General features: G+C 42.8%; 1 protein-coding gene across 5 annotated transcripts in view; it reads right to left on the minus strand.

Annotated features, from left to right (window-relative positions):
- Positions 1-22491, minus strand: part of LOC126169670 (mucin-4-like) — a 555343-nt gene that overhangs the window by 218927 nt on the left and 313925 nt on the right. The window contains exon 1 of one of the 5 annotated variants that reach the window (XM_049920661.1): positions 15628-15748. The exons of the other annotated variants lie outside the window; for them this stretch is intronic. Coding sequence (XP_049776618.1) covers positions 15628-15702 — 75 coding nt within the window. The 5' untranslated portion in view covers positions 15703-15748. Of the gene's footprint in view, positions 1-15627; positions 15749-22491 lie in introns of those variants that run through there. 5 annotated transcript variants of the gene reach the window in all.

Here is a 22491-nt window from a genome sequence, read left to right on the forward strand (position 1 = left end):
TCAGTGACCAAGGGAGGAACGGAAAAAGTAGTGTAGTGAATGAATAAAAACAATCCACTGTTTGTTTTTGTGTGTGAGTAGCCAAAGTGATGGTTCAAATGGCTCTGAGCACTGTGGGACACAGCATCTTAGGTCATCAGTGATGTGTTGGCAGATGTGCCAACACCTTGTAGTTAGAGGAGGCCGAAATGCACGCTATAATCTAACGCAGACTGGCGTGAGGTCTGGAACAGGATACGTAATGAATGCTATAAAGAAAAGTACGTAGCTGCTGAAATACTTAACTTTAATCCATCATTTGTATACAGCATTCTTGATGATACAAGTGAGACTCTCTCTCTAGAAATGGTTAATGGCGCCTTGCTAGGTCGTAGCCATGGACTTAGCTGAAGGCTGTTCTAACTGTCTCTCGGCAAATGAGAGAAAGGCTTCGTCAGTGTAGTCGCTAGCAACGTCGTCGTACAACTGGGGCCGAGTGCTAGTTAGTCTCTCAAGACCTGCCGTGTGGTGGCGCTCGGTCTGCAATTACTGACCGTGGCGACACGCGGGTCCGACATGTACTAATGGACCACGGCCGATTTAAAGCTACCACCTAGCAAGTGTGGCGTCTGGCGGTGACACCACAATCAGTCCCCTAGAACTTAGAACTACTTAAACCTAACTAACCTAAGGACATCACACACATCCATGCCCGAGGCAGGATTCGAACCTGCAACCGTAGCGGTCACGCGGTTCCACACTGAAGCGCCTAGAACCGCACGGCCACACCGGCCGGCGCCAAAGTGATACAGTGACAAAATAAATCGAAAATAATGCGTGGATATGTATAAAGTGTACTTAGTGTATTTGTTAATACAAGGTTGACTTGATTTATGCAGTATTTTAGGTAATGCTCAAACGTAAAAGAGGAGGTGATCTTGCGAGTTCTAAAGCAAAACGGCGAAACAAAAAAACAAAGCGAGAAACGTAACATACGAAGAGCGCGAAGCTCATTTAAGTTCCCAACGAACGAGAATGAGCACCGTGTGAAGCAGAGAAACCGGTCAGCTATACATAGCTTGCTCTCGAGTAGTAACTATGAAAAATTTGTTCATATATACCCCGACAGCAAAGTAAAAAATGTCCTTTTATTCCAACTACCACACAATCTCATATCAACTCCCTGAGGGTAGCCGGGTATCCCAGCTACCTTTTTAATATTTATGGTGTCTACGGTATATTAGTCCTTGCTGTTGGTGGGTATAGCCTGCATTTTGGAAATGGTGTTTCGTATATTACAAAAAGCGAAGTAGATTGATACTCGGTGGGGTGGCTGATGGAAGGCGCAGTAAATGAGAAACGCCTTTACGGTTACTTCCATCTGCCACCGCGCCCATTGTCAACTTAATTCGCGCGGACAGTAGATGTCACGCAGTCAGCATCTTTTTACGTAACTGGGAAACTTCATGGTTAACCAAGAAAACTTCACACTTCCGTTTCTTATATGGAACAGGTATTACGAGACGAATCTCGTGTCAGCTGTCTCGAATTAAAAATAGCATTCATGGTAGTTAGTTACAGAAATGTAGAGTCATGTCTCCGGCTAAGCGAATACTTATATCAGTCCGGTACTATATCCGTTATCACTCGAGAGGTACCAAGACAGATAAAACGAGTAACGAAGTGGGAACTTCGAACATAAAATTTACCAACTTAAAATGGCGTTTCAGATTTACCAATTCACCATTTACCCATCGTTCACTACAAATAATCCATGCTGAGAAAGAGCGACCTTTTTCAAACTTAGCTTATTGTTTAAAGAACACGAAACTTTAAAGGATACAAGCAAACAATATAAAGTGTAATTATTTAACACACAGAAAAGTGAGGCGTGTCATCGTTTACTAATACATATCTTCACTAGCTTATATGGATGGGCATGTTTCAAGGGACCTTTTAACATCTACAGCAGCCAAAATTTGTAGTTTTCGTGAGATAAATTACACTTGACGATATGAGATTATCTTCATATTGTGGTACAGGGCTTTTCAGCAATACAGTGACTAGAGCGCTGAGTCAGTATTACAGTATATTTCATTTTTTACGTTTGTTAAAATGCATAACATAACAAAAACGTGTGACTGACAAAGTATGGTGCTAGCTTTAGTTGTTGCCTGTCTTCGTAACTGTTAACAGCAACCTTGATCACTGAATACCCTGTGCCCTTGTTTTCAGTCGGTGTTATATGTTAACAGAGCGTACTCAAGCCAGCCTATCCTTTGGTGTGCTAAGTGTTTCTACGCTATTCTTTCCTAGGCTATTTTGTTGTTAACCAAACTTCTAATATTCATATGTTGTGTTGCACCATTATCATATACTGCATATTCTTCCAGTTTGGCTTCCTTGTATTTATTACAGTTCAGCTTTTCCATTTCTATAGCGTACTATCACTCAAAAGTAACTTCTGTTATGTTAGACCAATGACGAACGCCAGAAAAGTTTCTAAAGAGCGTTCTTACGCTGTGTCTTTAGGCTCCTTCTGTCTCTACTGAGACGGCCATCTTGTGGTGCCATCTTGCTTCCTAGACTACAAAATTCTTTCAGTTCTTGCATTTTGTGGTTCTCAATTCTATTTCTAGCTGAGAGTGATCCTCATTCTACTTCTCTTTTGCAAGCTTCGACACTGCCGCGAATAGAAGCAGGTAGTCAGAAAGTGTACGATTTGTTTCTCTTATTCCAGCCTATTATCACAAAAATTTCTTTTTGTTCTCAGAGTGTTGATTTCGGTCAGTGGTGACCATCCTCAGATCTGTTTAAAACATATCCTTACATTGTAAAGCCAGAATGGCATAACCAAGAGATATAAATAAAATCAGCTAGGCATCGTCGAACTTAACAAAAATATGACTACCGACACTGTGGCCTAGTTCGTACTATAAAAAAAGTCTGAGCACAAGAACATTTATGAGAATATAGATTGAAATAAAAGAAACGAATTCTGCTCCTCTTTGTTGCTTCCGTTTTTCATTTGTCTGTCACTGAAGACAATCCTTAAGCGAATTTACTGTCTGCTCAATCTTACGCGACGTAGGACTTTTGTTAAAATCCGACGACGCCTCGAAGTTCCTATTCTTCACAACTGACTGTAATACGAGATTTAGTTTATACATGTTTTTCCATTACTATGTTAACACTCGAACTAAAGACGCATCTTGGGAAACAAAGAAGTTATGTGACCATAACTATAAATTTTCAGATGTGTAAATTTAATTGCAGTTACTTCACGTACAGTATATAAGAGACGTAATGTACTGCGAAAAAGCTGTTGGAGATTTATCGACTAACAGAAGTCCTACAAGTTACAAACGGATCGTGATTCGCTATCACATGCATGGTATATTTCTTTTAATTTTTCTCTTTTGTCCACCCAAAGTCTTTTGAGTCTGATTATTATACGTTCAAAGCATATTGTTGATCTAATTTCGTAGGTAATTTTAATTGCTATAAAATCTAGATCCGTTAAAATAAGAAGCATGAGACTATATAATATACAGTTATGTAGATAGTACTTTATCAGCCGAGTAGGAACACAGTTGTATTTACGGTAACACATTTAGACAACAATATTTCGATGGACCACCCTTAATGAATTGCTCGTGTTAAGGGCACGTCGAAAGTCCGTAATTGTGAATATAATTAACGTTGATATGAAGAGAACGCATGTAATTTCGGTTATGTTTCGTGTATCTATATTATTTATTGACATACCGCAACACCTCAAGTGCGGTGTAATACTTATCTCTGCCATACACGCTTAGGGCTTACATTGTGAAGAGCCGTATCTATTTATTTATCTATGAAGGACAAAAGTTGTATTTATTTATTAATTCGGCGACGCACTTGCTGCTTTGTAATTGTACCTGCCCTGGACTCTGAGTACCAGTGCTGGTCTAGCTTTTAGAGATCAACTAGGAAGCTACTAGACCGGTTACTAGAGCAACCTGATCTAGAATAGCAAGTAGGTGTTGCAGATGGGACAGCTTGGCATTTAGGGGGTGCTGCAGGGTGCATACATAGAAGTGTGTTTCCGAAGCAGGTGCTCAGCATCACGAGTACTGCCTTATTCCAAGCGTTGGAAAGATTAGCGCCTAATTAATTGGTTGCCGCTGCAAAATTGCTTTTCACAGAAACATGCGGTAACATGCTTTTACTGTGGAACATGAACTTCAGTACAATGAAATTTCTTCTTGCTTGTATTTGTAGTGATAAATATAGTCTTCAAAACTCTTAATTCTGGAAACATCCACAATGATATGCGATTTTTTTGTCCACGTGGTGTATGTGCAACACGTGTATTATTTTTAATTCATAAATACAGTAAACACTCGACTTATGCGGTAGAAAATACTACGGCCGTTGCAACAAACAGGTCACCTGCTATCGATAAATTTTCTGTTACTTATACTTTACGATTACGAGCAAATTATAGGCACAGCATTTCATGATCAGTAAAACATGCAGTAATAGATAAGTGACTATAAAACTGAAATTTATCCAATGATTTGTCTGTTTCATAACTGGTATTTTGAAAGCAAAAACTGAAAATAGCGAGAGTCAGATCATATCTCTTCTGGATGCAATTCCAGGTCATTCTTAAAAGTTCGTTCGTCCGGACAACACGAATCAGACTGGATACTTTCTTCAGACGTTTTTCGTCCCAATAACAAAGACCAAACACAAACATAAACTATGTAAGCTAAGACCTCAAATTTCTTCTGTAATACTTCTAACACAAAAATTTACTGCAAGGAGAGGTATCTCTTAGTGGAACCACAACGCCCCTGACATCATCGACGAGTGTTATTCGGCCGTTTACAGTCATTAGTCATCGTCATCAGATCACTAAAAGGGTAATTCTTGGCAGTGGGGGTTGGGGCTATTGCAAAAATTCTTAGGATACATATAATCTCCTGTGGAGAATTTTCTTGGGAACCTTTACCTTGATTTCGCGTTCTTCTCATATACCTCTAACGATTTCTGAATCTCATATTTTGAAATAATAAGAAGAGTAAAGTTAGAAACACAGGTAGCATATGAGAACTCTATGGAATTAAAAAGAAAATAAGTCGTGTAGCATTGGAAACCCTAATATTTAGAGGAAAACAAGTCACGAACACGAGATGAGAAACGACCTACATTTAGAGACAACGAGGAACTAACGAAACATTTATGTGCAGACGTCGAACAATTGGTGTCAAATATGAGACTAGCCCGAATTCGTGTTAAACGTCTCTCCTGGTGACGTTTTCAATCTATTTAATACGGGAAAATCCTTAAATTTATTTACATATTTCTCGTTTTTCTGACAAAACGTGCAGGTGACTGTTTCGGAAATTTTCTACGAAGTCTTGAACTCAATGGAAACATCACCTTCAGCATTAAACGCAGAAATGTTTATTTTCTAATATGTGAAGTCACAAACAGTGTCATTGTAGCTACTGCAGGATGTCAATTTAATTTACAAGACTTTTAGACACTGTAATCAACACAAAGACTTTACAGAATTATTTGTTAACGAACGAATTCCTGTTGTCGGACCCGTAGTGATACTAAATGGAAACTGTTTTGGGTTTTTCATGCCTTTTTCTATTCACAGAAAAACTGCGTTGCGGTTTGTGAAATGTTTCTTCATCTTTAAATGGGTTGATAATGTTGTGATTACTCTTCTTCATATTGTGACGTAGTTTGGGGTGTGGCGCGAATGCATAAACATCACACTTGGAGAAACATCATAGAGGAATACAACCTATCAACCTATCACTGAGCTGATAAAACTCTGGATGCAGATTACGATCCCAGTGTGTCTTTGGCTCGGGGTTCTCTCTCTACTTAATGTGCCTGTGCTGGGACTGTAATTAACTGACCCAAGTGATAACTGGTCATTGCGACATGATAACAATTAAATGCGCTTCTGGATCCACAAATAATTTAGGCACGGTAATAATCAGTACTCTGCCACTACTAAAATATATGGCAAACGCTCCAGGAACGTAAAGAACACGTCCACAAATCCAGAAGAGCGAGTTGTTTCAGCAGTAGCTTTATCCAACAGGAATATCTACCACCGTGTTCGTCAGTAAGCGGCGTCTTTGAAAATATTTAGGTTTTAGAGTGGTGTCTCGAACACTTGTATTTCCATCCCAAGAGGTGAATGAATGATCGTATGGCATTTTTGGCCGGAATATCCTACCTGTGATATTCGGTTGACTGGTGCAGGTCTTTTTATCTGATGCCTCTTCGGAGACTTGTGCGTCGATGATGATGAAATGATGATGAGGACAACACAACACCCAGTCACCGAGTGGATTAAATCTACAACCCTGTCGGGAATCGAACAGGGGCCCCCTGCGTGGCATGAGACTACTTTGGCTGACTGTGCTGTATATCCTAACATCTCAAACTACAAACATTAATCAAATGTACAGGGCTTCTCTACATCATTGTGTAATGATTTTAGGATTATTAAATAAATAAGAATGTGAAAAGAACGTCCTTTTATCACTGTCAGAATTTATTGAATACTGAGAGCCTAATAGCGTCACTTTAAACAAAATTAACGTTACGTTTGGAAAACAGACAGTTATTAAAATGAAAATACTATTTATAATCCAGAATGAGATTTTCACTCTGCAGCGGAGTGTGCGCTGATATGAAACTTCCTGGCAGATTAAAACTGTGTGCCCGACCGAGAGTCGAAAGGCAAAGGTCCCGAGTTCGAGTCTCGGTCGGGCACACAGTTTTAATCTGCCAGGAAGTTTCACTATTTATAATGCTCATTTGCAGTTTAATTCTTACGGTCACGTGGTCACACTAAAGTACAAAATAAATGCAACTATGCGTATATAGTCACCATAATCACAGGCAACTGAAACAGTGAGTGAAGCACAGAATTCGTTTTACAATACGATGCGGTTTCAAGTTCAGAAGAATTTTACAGAACATGTCTCCGGCTGCAAAGCAACATGCTTGTATAGAATGAACCGTCTTGTTACGGCACGAGTGACAAGAAATCTGCATCAGTAATGACGGTGTTAATACATATGCATCATAACATATGTAAACTGGCGTGATACGCTTGATCAAAATGCAAACAGCTTGGTCGGTCTAGTATATACGATGCACAATACAATGAAGCACAGTGTGTCAGCAATGGCCAAAGCTGCAGACACAGAAACAAAGAAATGCGTTTGTCTCGAGTAACTAAGACATAAAATACGTTTACAGAGAGTTTATTTCTTCTATGGCTATCCGCACACGCTGCTTTTAACGCTTTACAAAGATTTTTTTTTCCGTCCGAGTCAGAAACCAACGCAACGTTGATGGCTGTAATGATTCTTCCTGACTGGGTGTTTATACCACAGATAAGATGTTAGATATACAGGAATCTGTTGCATCTAAAGAGTTAATGCTACAAAGTAAATTCACTAGTTCTCAATTATAACTGACTCACAGGTTGCTAAGGATGCTACATCCCATTTATCATAATCAGAAACCATTGCATTGTCTACCATTGACGTCCTTTACAAAAGCACCGGAATGACGAGAGTAAGAATAAGCATGTTTCAAGAAACTATTAAGTGTTCAAGACTAGGAGACTAGTTGAGGATCGAGTTTGTACCCATACTCTCATGAAAGTCAAATTGTTACATCTATGGCGTTTACAAGATCTGCAGATGATTTCAGACTTATTTCCATTATATACTTGTTTAGTTCTACTTTCTTGTAAGTAGATGAAAATCCATTGATCAAGATGTCAAGACGCCTTTTAGGTCACAGTTTTAGGCGACTCTGTCATTGTGTAAACTGATGATGGGGCACAGATGTAAAATGAGGGTGGGCAACATACAGTATGTCGATGGATGACACGTGTTTTCAGATTATTTTTTCTCAGGAGGGCATCCAGAACAACTGTCAAAAATTTTCTAATCGCGTTACCCTCTTGTACAGAACTCCGTCGTATGCAAACAGACTCAGAGAGTAACACTTAGTTGAAAGATTGGCAGCTTAATCTTTATATAAATAAAAGTAAGATAATGCACTTATATAGTACTGTAGTACTGACACCGTTTGCTATCGTTGGGACCAATCACATCAACCTAGCTGTCAGGAAGACAAACCCAGGCTGACATTCGTCAGTGTAAATCACCTATGAACATTGTCTCTTACCAAACCCTCATTTGAAAAATACTTGAGTGTTATTCGTCGTCGTCGTCGTCGTGCCTTAGCAAGTCGGATTAATGGAAGAGAAAAATAAGATTGTAAGTAGAGCTACGCAATTCACCACAGTTTGTTTAGCCAGGGCGAAAGCGTCACAACGGATAGGAGTGAGAGCCGCCACAAGGAAGTCGTTATGCACCACGGAGAGTCTTCCTCCCCAAATTCCGAGACCATGTTCCAGTACAGTTACGAAAAGTATTTCGTCTTTCGACAGACGTACATTTACTCCAGAGGCAAGGGTACTTTATCATCCCACCGTCTTCCAGTCGCGAATGGTGCGTGGGAAGACCAATTGTTGATAAGCCTCCATGTGAACACGAATCTCTCAAACTTTACAATTATGATCTTTTTACGACATTTACGTAGCAATATATTGGTTGACTTTTCTAGGAACGTACGCTTTTCTTAATTTTGTAAGTAAACCACCTCGTGATGGACAGCATTTCCCTTGTTATTCTGAAAATGGAATTGGTTAAGCATCTCTGGCGCCTTCGCTATTACTAAACGTACCTTTGACGAAACACATTGCTCCTCTTTGGATCTCTTGTATTTCCTCAGTCAGTCCTACCTACTAATGGTGCCAGACTAACTAGCAATACTCAAGTATTGATCGAACACGGGTTTTGTAAGCCACCTCTTCTGTGGATGGACTACACTCCCTGAGGATTCTCTCAATGAAGCTTAGAATGGCATCTGCTTTCCTACGATTATTTTTATGTCGTCGTTACACTTTTGTTGCTCAGTATGCTTACTGACAGGTATTTAATGGATTTATTACCTCTAGTGGCTGTTGGGCTGTCGCGTTATCATACAACGAAGGGTCTTTCCGCCTGTTTATAAGCAATACGTTACATTTATTTTTGTTAATCTACTGCCAATCCTTGCACCAAACGTCAATCTTCTGTAGGTCTTTCTCCGTTTCACTAGAGTTTCCTTGCGTTTATGTATATGATAGCAGCCGGGTGAAGAAATCGAAACGAAATTTTCAGCAAATGATAGTACGCAGAGGAACAAGTAATTTTGTTGCACTGTTAATATTCTTAGTTCTTAAATCAACCAAGATTTTTCTGTCCTTTAATAGAAAGCTATGTTTTTCTTCGTGCCATTGGAAAGCTCTTGAAAAGACTTACACAGTGATATATCCCTTGTCACTTGACACTTTTCGTAAAAGCGCAACAAGCTTTCTGTCACAGTACTTGTCTTTTCAAGAGCTTTCGAATCTTGTTATACAGCTGTATAGTATTTAAAAAAAACGTTCTTCATAATCTGGGTTGATGGAAAACTGAAAGAGTATTAACTATACAAAAAACTTATGTGCCCCTTGGCGTACTGTCATTTGCCGTAATCCCACATCTACATAGATACTTCGCAAGTCGTCATACGGTGCGTGGCGGAGGGTACCTTCTGCAACTACTAGTCATCTCCTTTCTCGTAGAGGGAGTGAGGGAAAACGACAGCCTATATGCCTACGTACGAACCTTACTCTCTCTTATCTTCTCTTCGCGGTCGTTACACGAAATGTGTGTTGGCGGCAGTAGAATCGTTCTTCAGGCAAACACCGGTTCTCTAAACTACCTAAATAGCGTTTCGCGAAAAGGACGTCGTCTACAACAAATTTAGCAGCACCCCTCTGAATAGCTTCGATGTCTCCCTTTAAACTGATCGGGTAGGGCTCCTAAACGCTCGAACAGTACTCAAGGCTGGTCAACACTAGTGCTCTCTGTGTAGCCTCCCTTATAGATGAGCAACACATACGTATAATTCTCCCAATAAACCGAAGTCGACAATTCGCCTTTCCTACTACCGACACTAGTATTCTCTGTGTAGCCTCCCTTATAGATGAGCAACACATACGTATGATTCTCCCGATAAATATCAGTAAACCGAAGTCGACAATTCGCCTTCCCTACTGCCGACTTCACGAGGTCGTTCCATTTCATATTGATTCGTAACTGAACTAACTAATATTTAATCGACGTGACTGCGTCAAACAGCACACCAATAATATTGTATTCGGACATCAAAGGATTGTTGTTCCTACACGCCCACAGTAACATAATTTTTTATACACTTAGAGCAAGGTGCCATTCATCTTGGATCGTTCACAAAAATAAATCGTATGTACAGCTTTAAACGACTCACTATGTGTGTATTAAGGACAGTGATGGTCCTATAATACTCTTTTGGGTACGACCGAAATTACTTTTACGTCTGAAGGTTTCTATCCGTACAGAATTACAAGCTGTGTAACGACGCAGAATAAAAATTTAGAGGAGCACAGGCTTACACAGGGAGTTAGCGACAGTTGTTATGCCTCGCCATCTGCAAAAGGAAGCTGGAAAATGGTACTGGTATGCTGTGTACCCTCCACCAAACACTATACACTGGTTTGTATTGGTGAAATTGTTGTAGTCACTGGAGTGGGCGAGGGGAAGCTTGACTTCGATTAAGCGTCTGGTTTACGAATGAGACAGTGCTATGAAAACTATTTTTTTAATCTCAGTTGTCTTTATCTCGTTGTATGGAGTTACAATAGTTGACTGGTTTCTAACGGCACGAATCATTATCAAAACCAGGATCATGCTATAACTGTCAAAGGCTGAAATGTCAACTTACGCCGATCTCAATCACTCGACGTCACTCAAGAGGCCACGCTGAATGTTAGATGACTGTTTGACATGTTATTAGGTCGGTGCATAAGCTCATAGGTTTTTGTTTTGCATGTTGGTATTCCGGTTGCTATGGGATTGTTTATGGATTGCCTATTTTATTCGGGCTTCACTGTTGTTGTTTGATTTTACATATTATAATAGTGATTGGAGTTGTGGACGCTAGAAAGTGGAGTTCCGCGTTCAGAAAGACCGTCAATGTTTGATGAAGATCGTTCAAACGCAGTCATCCACAATGATGTACGTCAGGGGGCTCGAGAACTGGCAAATGTGATGAACTGTAATCATTCCACCATTGGAAGACATTTGCAAGCAATGGGGAAGGTTAAAAAATTGGCTGTGTGGGTAACGCCTGCTCTGAGCCAAAATCACAACTACCAGCGGATGGCCTTATGTGAGTATCTGCTTACTCGTCATCAACTGGGTCTTGAACAACACCGAAACCATTCCTATCCTACATCGTTATTGTTGACGAGAAATGGTGTCTTTATGCAAACATAAGGAAAAGAAAGGAATGGTTGAGCCCAAACTAAGCAGCAAATCTTGGCACAAAGACTTCAGGGGATCCATAACTACCCGAGGTGTAACCAACACTGCTGACAGCCGGCCGAAGCGGCCGAGCGGTTCTAGGCGCTACAGTCCGGAACCGCGCTGCTGCTACGGTCGCAGGTTCGAATCCTGCCTCGGGCATGGATGTGTATGATGTCCTTAGGTTAGTTAGGTTTAAGTAGTTCTAAGTTCTAGGGGACTGATGACCTCAGAAGTTAAATCCCATAGTGCTCAGAGCCATTTGAACCATTTTTGAACACTGCTGACATTTTCTGTCAACAACTGAGACGCCTTGGAGACGCAGTCCAGCGGCAACGATCAGGAAGACTGCGTAAAGTAATGTTACTCCACGATAACGCCCGGCCGCATTCTGTTAGACTGACAAAAAACACTGAACAGAAGTTGGGTTGGAAAGTCGTTCCGCACTTGATCTCGCGCCCTCAGATTTTCATCTTTTCCGCTCTGTATCGAACAACCTTGAAGGAACTTCCTTTCAGGATGTAAATGGACTGCGAACATGGCTCGACGATTTATTCGCCTCAAAAGCATGTGGTTACTACAGTCGCGGAATCGAGATGTTACCCCAGCGTTGGCAGACTGTTGTAAATAGTGAAGGAGAGTATATTATTGATGACTAAAGTCTGACCTCGGGGAAGATCAGATTGGATTCCGTAGAAATGTTGGAACACGTGAGGCAATACTGACCTTACGACTTATCTTAGAAGAAAGATTAAGGACAGGCAAACCTACGTTCCTAGCATTTGTAGACTTAGAGGAAGCTTTTGACAATGTTGTCTGGAATACTCTCTTTCAAATTCTAAAGGTGGCAGGGGTCAAATACAGGGACCGAAAGGCTATTTACAATTTGTACAGAAACCAGATGGCAGTTATAAGAGTCGAGGGACATGAAAGGGAAGCAGTGGTTGGGAAGGGAGTAAGACAGGGTTGTAGCCTCTCCCCGATGTTATTTAATCTGTATATTGAGCAAGCAGTGAAGGAAACAAAAGAAAAATTCGGAGTAGGTGTTAAAATACATGGAGAAGAAATAAAAACATTGAGGTTCGCCGATGACATTGTATTTCTGTCTGAGAGAGCAAAGGACTTCGAAGAGCAGTTGAACGGAATGGGCAGTGCCTTGAAAGGAGGATATAAGATGAACATCAACAAAAGCAAAACGAGGATAATGGAATGTAGTCGAATTAAGTCGGGTGATGCTGAGGGAATTAGATTAGGAAATGAAACACTTAAAGTAATAGAGGAGTTTTGCTATTAGGGGAGCAAAATAACTGATGATGGTCGAAGTAGAGAGAGAGGATATAAAATGTAGACTGGCAATGTCAAGGAAAGCGTTTATGAAGAAGAGAAAATTGTTAACATAGAGTATAGATTTAAGTGTCAGGAAGTCGTTTCTGAAAGTGTTTGTATGGAGTGTAGCCATGAATTGAAGTGAAACATGGACGATAAATCGTTTGGACAAGAAGAGAATAGAAGCTTTCGCAATGTGGTGCTACAGAAGAATGCTGAAGATTAGATGTGTAGACCACATAACTAATGAGGAGGTATTGAATAGGGCTGGGGAGAAGAGAAGTTTCTGGCACAACTTAACAAGAAGAAGGGATCGGTTGGTAGGACATGTTCTGAGGCATCAAGGGATGACAAATTTAGCATTGGAGGGCAGCGTGGAGGGTAAAAATCGTAGAGGGAGACCAAGAGATGAATACACTAAGCAGGTTCAGAAGGATGTAGGCTGCAGTACGTACTGGGAGATGAAGCAGCTTGCACAGGATAGAGTAGCATGGAGAGCTGCATCAAACCAGTCTCAGGACTGAAGAGCACAACAACAACAACAACAACAACAACAACAAATTCTCTGTTGTGTGTATCTGTTGTGTTCATTAAACTTACGGAAAAACGCTACTAACTTATGCACCAACCTAATACTTTTGCAACAAGACACTGGTTCTGCTGACAACCTACTGGGTGATCAAAAAGTCAGTATAAATTTGAAAACTGAATAAATCACGGAATAATGTAGATAGAGAGGTAGAAATAGACACACATGCTTGGAATGACATGGGGTTTATTAGAACCAAAGAAATAAAAAAGTTCAAAAAATGTCGGACAGATGGCGTTTCATCTGATCAGAATAGCAATAATTAGCATAACAAAATAAGACAAAGCAAAGATGATGATATTTACAGGAAATGCTCAATATGTCCACATCATTCCTCAACAATAGCTGTAGTCGAGGAATAATGTTGTGAACAGCACTATAAAGCATGTTCGGAGCTATGGTGAGGCATTGGCGTCGGATGTTGTCTTTCAGCATTCCTAGAGATGTCGGTCGATCACGATACACTTGCGACTTCAGGTAAGCCCAAAGCCAATAATCGCACGGACTGAGGTCTGGGGACCTGGGAGGCCAAGCATGACGAAAGTGTCGGCTGAGTACACGATCATCACCAAACGACGCGCGTAAGATCTTTCACGCGTCTAGCAATATGGGGTGGAGCGCCATCCTGCATAAACATCGTACGTTCCTGCAGGTGTTTATCAGCCAGGCTGGGGATGATGCGATTCTGTAACATGTCGGCGTACTTCTCACCCGTCACGGTAGCAAATGGCTCTGAGCACTATGGGACTTAACATCAACATCTACATCTACATTTCTACATCTACATTTATACTCCGCAAGCCACCCAACGGTGTGTGGCGGAGGGCATTTTACGTGCCACTGTCATTACCTCCCTTTTCTGTTCCACTTGCGTATGGTTCGCGGGAAGAACGACTGTCTGAAAGCCTCCGTGCGCGCTCGAATCTCTCTAATTTTACATTCGTGATCTCCTCGGGAGGTATTAAGTAGGGGGAAGCAATATATTCGATACCTCATCCAGAAACGCACCCTCTCGAAACCTGGCGAGCAAGCTACACCGCGATGCAGAGCGCCTCTCTTGCAGAGTCTGCCACTTGAGTTTGCTAAAGATCTCCGTAACGCTATCACGGTTACCAAATAACCCTGTGACGAAACGCGCCGCTCTTCTATGGATCTTCTCTATCTCCTCCGTCAACCCGACCTGGTACGGATCCCACACTGATGAGCAATACTCAAGTATAGGTCGAACGAGTGTCCTGTAAGCCACCTCCTTTGTTGATGGACTACATTTTCTAAGGAATCTCCCAATGAATCTCAACCTGGTACCCGCCTTACCAACAATTAATTTTATATGATCATTCCACTTCAAATCGTTCCGCACGCATACTCCCAGATATTTTACAGAAGTAACTGCTACCAGTGTTTGTTCTGCTATCATATAATCATACAATAAAAGATCCTTCTTTGTATGTATTCGCAATACATTAAATTTGTCTATGTTAAGAGTCAGTTGCCACTCCCTGCACCAAGTGCCTATCCGCTGCAGATCTTCCTGCATTTCGCTACAATTTTCTAATGCTGCAACTTCTCTGTATACTACCGCATCATCCGCGAAAAGCCGCATGGAACTTCCGACACTATCTACTAGGTCATTTATATATATATTGTGAAAATCAATGGTCCCATAACACTCCCATGTGGCACGTCAGAGGTTACAACATCTGAGGTCATCAGTCCCCTAGAACTTAGAACTAATTAAACCTAACTAACCTAAGGACATCACACACATCCATGCCCGAGGCAGGATTCGAACCTGCGACCGTAGCGGTCGCGCGGTTCCAGACTGAAGCACCTAGAACCGCTTGGCCACACCGGCCGGCTGTCACGGTAGAAGTTTTGCTGCCCAGCGCCATGTGCCGTCATTTTTTTTTTGTTGTAATAAAACCCCATGTCATTCCAAGCATATGTGTCAATTTTTACCTCTCTATCTACATTATTCCGTGGTTAATTAATTTTTCAAATTTATGATCACCCGGTATAAGACTGGAATCCGGTAAAATGTAAATCCGTCGAAAGCGGTCAAGACAGTTGCGAATAAAACATTATTTTCCAAACTAAATTGCGTGTTCCAAAGCAAATGTTGACAACGTCAAATTTCATTGACAGTGCCGCGATTTGAAGATTTCTGGAGGTGGCGGTCGTGTTGGCGACGAGGCAGCTTGGAGAGCTGTGCCCGTTTGGGAATCCCCGGGGAGATGCGCGGCGAGGCGTCGCTCTAACCTGGTATACGAAGTGCCAGGGCGGCGGCTGGGTCACGTGCCAGGGAAACTGCGGCGGCAGCGGCGGCGGCAGCATCGCGGCCACGTGTTGTCGCGCCGCCCCCGGGGGCTGGAGGAGGCGGTGCGCGTGTCCGGCCAGCGGCGTCAGCTGCAGCGGGTGGTGGTGCTGCGGCGGCGGCTGCTGCTGCGGAGGCGGCTGGCGATGCGCTTGCGGCTGGGCCTGCCCGCCGCCGAGGAACTGGCACGCTATCCAGTGGTCCATCCATAGGCGGCGACGCGCGCATCACTGACCGGCCGCGCGGCCAGCTAGGCACTGGTCACTCGGGCCAGATCCCACGGGAGCACGGAGGAGCACGCACTGACGCGCCCGCCGCGGGGAGGGGATGCCACCACACCGGCAGACCTGCCCCCGGCCGCCGCCGACAAGTGGGAAAAATAATTGCGCGACGCCCCGATTTACATGAGAATCGGACGTCCGGTCCCGGCGCGCTGAATCGGTAACGACCCCGGGCTACAGTCTTAACTTAATTCCGGTCAGTAGGGTCCGGTGGTCCATTCGCGGCTCGACCGGTGCTCGCGTTCCTCGCCGTTACTGATCTCTGGGGGAGGCCTCACCGGTGTCGGAGATGAGCAGTCGGGTTCATTAATTTCCACCCGGCTCGGCTTCAGTGCGCAGGTCTCTGTGGAATACACACCAGACGGATGAGCAGCTGCAACACGAGTGGTATCTGCCACTCCCGCACTGAAAGACAGCTGATTTGGCAAGGTAACCTTGGAGTAATTCAGTGGAGGCGACCTTTTCTTTTCCTAATAATAGAAGACCCTTTCCCCACTATCGACAGGGGATCTCAAGTTGATTCCGTATTTCTAGATTTCCGGAAAGCTTTTGACACCGTTCCTCACAAGCGACTTCTGATCAAGCTGCGGGCCTACGGGGTATCGTCTCAGTTGTGCGACTGGATTCGTGATTTCCTGTCAGGAAGGTCGCAGTTCGTAGTAATAGACGGAAAATCATCGAGTATAACTGAAGTGATATCAGGTGTTCCCCAGGGAAGCGTCCTGGGACCTCTGCTGTTCCTGATCTATATAAATGACTTGGGTGACAATCTGAGCAGTTCTCTTAGGTTGTTCGCAGATGATGCTGTAATTTACCGTCTAGTAAGGTCATCCGAAGACCAGTATCAGTTGCAAAGCGATTTAGAAAAGATTGCTGTATGGTTTGGCAGGTGGCAGTTGACGCAAAATAACGATAAGTGTGAGGTGATCCACATGAGTTCCAAAAGAAATCCGCTGGAATTCGATTACTCGATAAATAGTACAATTCTCAAGGCTGTCAATTCAACTAAGTACCTGGGTGTAAAAATTACGAATAACTTCAGTTGGAAACACTACATAGATAATACTGTGGGGAAGGCGAGACAAAGGTTGCGTTTCATTGGCAGGACACTTAGAAGATGCAACAAGTCCACTAAAGAGACGGCTTACGCTACACTCGTTCGTCCTCTGTTAGAATATTGCTGCGCGGTGTGGGATCCTTACCAGGTGGGATTGACCGAGAACATCGAAAGGGTGCAAAAAAGGGCAGCTCGTTTTGTATTATCGCGTAATAGGGGAGAGAGTGTGGCAAATATGATACGCGAGTTAGGATGGAAGTCATTAAAGCAAAGACGTTTTTCGTCGCGGCGAGATCTATTTACGAAATTTCAGTCACCAACTTTCTCTTCCGAATGCGAAAATATTTCGTTGAGCCCAACCTACATAGGTAGGAATGATCATCAAAATAAAATAAGAGAAATCAGATCTCGAACAGAAGGGTTTAGGTGTTCGTTTTTCCCACGCGCTGTTCGGGAGTGGAATGGTAGGGAGATAGTATGATTGTGGTTCGATGAACCCTCTGCCAAGCACTTAAATGTGAATTGCAGAGTAATCATGTAGATGTAGAAATACACATGCAGCCAGGAAAAAACATAAATGTATGGTGAAAAGTGCAGTCATGCGAAATCCCGACGCGACATTACGTTGCATTTTGCTACGATGACGGGAAGATGATTTCAGTTCTGCTCGTGTCCGCAGCTCGTGGTCTCGCGGTTGCGTTCTCGCTTCGCGAGCACGGGGTCCCAGGTTTGATTCCCGGCGGGGTCAGGGATTTTCATCTGCCTCGAGATGACTGGGTGTTTGTGTTGTCCTCATCATTTCATCATCATTCATGCAAGTGGCAAAACTGGACTGAGAAAAGTTGGGAATTTGTACGGGCGCTGATAACCGCGCAGTTGAGCGCCCCACAATCCAAACATCATCATCACAGTTCTGCTTGTATGAGAGGGTTCCCTAGAAATACCCAAGCGACTTAAGATAAGTCCCAGCCGTCAACCGGATGGCGGAAGTGTAGGAAACATTACAAAAGATGCAGGAGCAGCACCGATGCGTACACACAGTGTGTGTATCAGTTCATTTAGGACTGGTTTTGGGGATTTCCAAACTGCAATGCTATCTCGTGGCGAATTGCGACGATACGATCCTTGAAGTTACAAAAAAGAGCTATGTAGAACGTCAAAGCAGCAGGCATCTTGGACGCGAATGTAACAGTAGGTGTCTGACCCTAGTAGGAAAATGGTAATGAAAAAGTGAAGCACCATCAACTTTGTTGAATCCTCCAGCGTTTGTGGGTAACAATTCCTCGAATTCGATCCGAATACCGAGAGACAGGTTCCTGGTTCTCATTCTGGAAACATCCCCCAAGCTGTGGCTAAGCAATGTCTCCGCAGTATCCTTTCTTTCAGGAGTGCTAGTTCTGCAAAGTTCGCAGGAGAGCTTCTGTAAAGTTTGGGAGGTAGGAGACGAGATACTGGCAGAAGTAAAGCTGTGAGTACCGGGAGTGAGTCGTGCTTCGGTAGCTCAGATGGTAGAGCACTTGCCCGCGAAAGGCAAAGGTCCCGAGTTCGAGTCTCGGCATCCCAGTCCACAAAGCGAAGACTGGACCGAAGCCTTTGGCCAGCAAACGGATCACAGTCCTGGATCACCCATCGTTTTCACCGGATATGGCCCCAACCGACTTCCCGTTGTACCCGAATTTGAAGCTGTCAATGAAACGGCACCGTTATGAAGTAACTGAGGACATTAAAGAAAACTGAACTGCACTACTAAATGCAGCTTCAAGAAACGACCACAGTGACCATTTTAAAATAGGTTTAAAACGATTACAGCTGTGTTTTGATTCAGAGGGAGGCTATTTTGAATAAATACAATAATTTTGTGAACATAAACCATGACTTTTATTTTTCATAGCCACAGCCCTAACGGAAGTGGGTCACACTGACGAGTGATTTTTAGATGGCTCACTCATGTAATATCTTTTAGATGGCTGAAACTTAAGACCTCGATGAGCCGCCTGTAATGTTACGTATCGAAATTCCAAAATTTAAATAAAATAAAAAGAAGAGGTCAAAGTGATCTCCGACAAATTATATACATATCAAGCCGTAATGGGCAAATTCTTAAGAGTTCTCTGCACCAGATACCTGGTGTCCATTTAACTGTTGTTACTGTCACTTACTTACAGAAAAAGAGCCTGGGACATTTGCTGCTGCGACGAGGACTCAATTTTATTACGTAATCTAGCCCTATCAGTCTTCTGAGGATTTTTGTAGATTATTTTAGTAGGACTACGGGACGCATTCTAACTATAGGCCATGAGAATCATCTCTCTCATTCACTAGGTGTATTTTATAGTGAGATGTTTCATTATCGTGTGGTAATGTTATAGTAGACCTATGGAGTAAAAAGTACACAGATCTTAGTTAAAGGTAGCGGAGGAAGTCGAATGAGGAAAAAGTCAGGAAGAAGTTGACAGCTGGGATCGTCACAGGAGAACTTACGAGTACTGTGAATATTTCCATTTACTATTAAACATAATTGAATTTTACTTGTATGCTGAGTTCTAAAAGCTTAGATGTGGCGCTACTAGGAAAGGAAACAATAAGGTTTAGCGCCCTTTCAACGACCAGGAGGTCAATAGAGAGGGAGCGCAAACTCTGATTAGCGAATGACGAGGAAAGAAATTGGCCATGTCCCAGCATTTGTATTAAGCTGTTTATGGAAACCACTAAAATCTAAATCTGGATGGCCTACAAGGATTCGAACCTCCGTCCCCCCGAATGCCGAGTTGGGCGACCTAATCACCGCGCCACGTGTGTCGGTTTGGCGTTTCTAATATCCTTTTAGGTTTCTTGTAGCTCATTGGTGTGCGTTACGCATTAATTTGATCAGTTGCCTGAAGAGACAGCCAATGAGACTTTTTAACACAATTTTACCCCACTTCTTGTATTTTGGAAAATTCAGTACACTGAAGTATGTAGGGTTCTGTATTGCCGCGGCATCCGTTTCTCAATAACCGAAAAATAAAGGCAATCAAGAAAGCATGAAACACTCGGATTTCCCCAAAATTAACCGAAATACATTTTTACTTACACGAAACCACGCTCTTAGTTCTCCTAACACTTATTTAGTGCCCTTACATTCGTATTGATGAAAGGAGTTGGCAATAGTGTTCTAAAAATAATTCATATCATTTGTTAAAGCTATAATTATCTTCCCGTTCTAAATATAGAAGACACCGCCCTTTTTTCGGTTGTAATGGGATGTGCCACGATAAACTCGCATACTTGACAACTAAATGCACTATTATTTTCTTGTGGGAGAAAATACGCGTTCTTCATTATAGTAAAGGCACTTTGACAAAATCTAAAATAAGGAGGCAATGGATCAAACGGAGTCTTAAAAATAGCGTTAAGTCACATCATTCTCGTCAGTTCCTCACAGAAGCACAACATTCTGGTAGTTTTATGGAAGGTAAATTACAGGAAATACTGTTTGTTGTGTCAAAAACTCATCTTTTGATTTACGGACTCTGTCTTATTTGTTAGTGCAAAATAATTCTTCGAAGAAATAAATCTCATACCGAAGATCAATTTCATTTATTTATGTTTTTAAATTAATTCTGCTTGATGTCCGTGCGCTCCACAGGAACGGACTTCAAAACCTTAGCCAACCATCATGATTCTTGGTTAGCTAAAACACTGAAAGATGTAATAATTCTTTCAACAAACTCACTGCTGAATTTCTTTGGTAATAGTAGCGTCCAAATAACCTTGACGTCGTCGGATTGTTCATCTTTAACCTTTTTGATTCCCTTGTTACCATTACTTAAGGATCTGTCATACCCGAGGCTAATATCAAAGTTTTTTGACGGTAGCGTAACTTGGTTGGTTCAAATGGCTCTGAGCACTATGAGACTTAACATCGGATGTCATCAGTCCCCTAGAACTTAGAACTACTTAAACCTAACTGACCAAAGGACATCACACACATCCATGCCCGAGGCAGGATTCAAACCTGCGACCGTAGTGGTCGCGCGCTTCCAGACTGTAGCGCCTAGGCCGGCCGCGGTGGTCTAGCGGTTCGAGGCGCTCAGTCCGGAACCGAGGGACTGCTACGGTCGCAGGTTCGAATCCTGCCTCGGGCATGGATGTGTGTGATGTTCTTAGGTTAGTTAGGTTTAAGTAGTTCTAAGTTCTAGGGGACTGATGACCACAGATGTTAAGTCCCATAGTGCTCAGAGCCATTTGTAGCGCCTAGAACTGCTCGGCCACAACGGCCAGCCGTAACTCGGTACGGCGGCCATTTGTTGTTCGACAAAAAGCATTACTTTGAGATTACCCATTACGGATATTGTAGAACACAGTACTGTATATTAATTTAATAGAACTATTGATAACTACGACAGTTCACTTAGGAAATATTTATTTATTGCCGTTAGCTAACCGGACATGACTCGAAAACTAGTTAAAGGAAGTAAAGAGATATTTCATAAATGATGGGTCACAGTTATGAGTTTTTATATTCAAAATGCATTATTCTCCATCAGTTATGTTGACTGTTGGCTACAATGTGTCTCAGGTATTACTCTCATTCATCGTGAGAAAATTGGATATAGGCTCTCATGTACCCTGTGAAACAAGTGATAATAATAATAATAATAAAATGAAATAAGTGACTGGAATTTTATTGTAACTGTAGGAATACTGTATACAGTCTAGAACGATACGTGCGTAAAGTGTGGTTCCGTTTCATTCAATTTTCCTGTCGATGTGCAGGAGGTGTACTGAATGTGGAACAGTACAAATAGTGATTCTCGTATTACTGTTGAATGCAGGAATAATTTTGTAATAAACGCGTGCCTGTGTGTGTGTGTGTGTGTGTGTGTGTGTGTGTGTGTGTGTGTGTGAGCGCGCTCGCGCGCGCATGCTGGAGTCCGTGAATGCAGAACTATATGCGAAGCGCAAAATGTAAACACAGCGTCGGATGAAAGATTAAGCCATGAATTCCTGCCGCGGTAAAACAGGAAGCGGATAAGCTGAAAAAGGAAGGAACAGAAAAATATCTCTCTCACACGGAGCCCGGGCAACGGACTCGTCGTCCAGCAGTGGCGAGGCGATGCGAGGCGATCTCCAGAATAAGCGGGCCGCTTTTTTTTAAATAGCGCGAGGCACAATACAATGGCGTATAAATGCAGTTTTGTAAGGGCGGCGGGCATCAGATAACCAGAAAAAGCGGTCCAGCGGCTCAAACAGGTAGCGGCCGCCGGGCGCAGCATCCGCGCGGTAACGGCCGCCTCCGGCGCTGGGAAAACTCCGGTCCAGGCGCGGTCACCCCGCAGGACAGCCCGCCTCGCGGTCCTTCCTTCCAGATTCCGGCCCGCTGTTCCCACAGCCCAATGGCCGGACCACCACCACACCTCGCTCTGCGTCGCTTCCTCTTCCTCCCTCTTTACGCCCTTCTTGTTTTTCTTTCTCCTCCGCGGCGTCAG

The sequence above is a fragment of the Schistocerca cancellata genome, chromosome 1 (assembly GCF_023864275.1).
Source record: "Schistocerca cancellata isolate TAMUIC-IGC-003103 chromosome 1, iqSchCanc2.1, whole genome shotgun sequence".
NCBI classification, from domain to species: domain Eukaryota; kingdom Metazoa; phylum Arthropoda; class Insecta; order Orthoptera; family Acrididae; genus Schistocerca; species Schistocerca cancellata.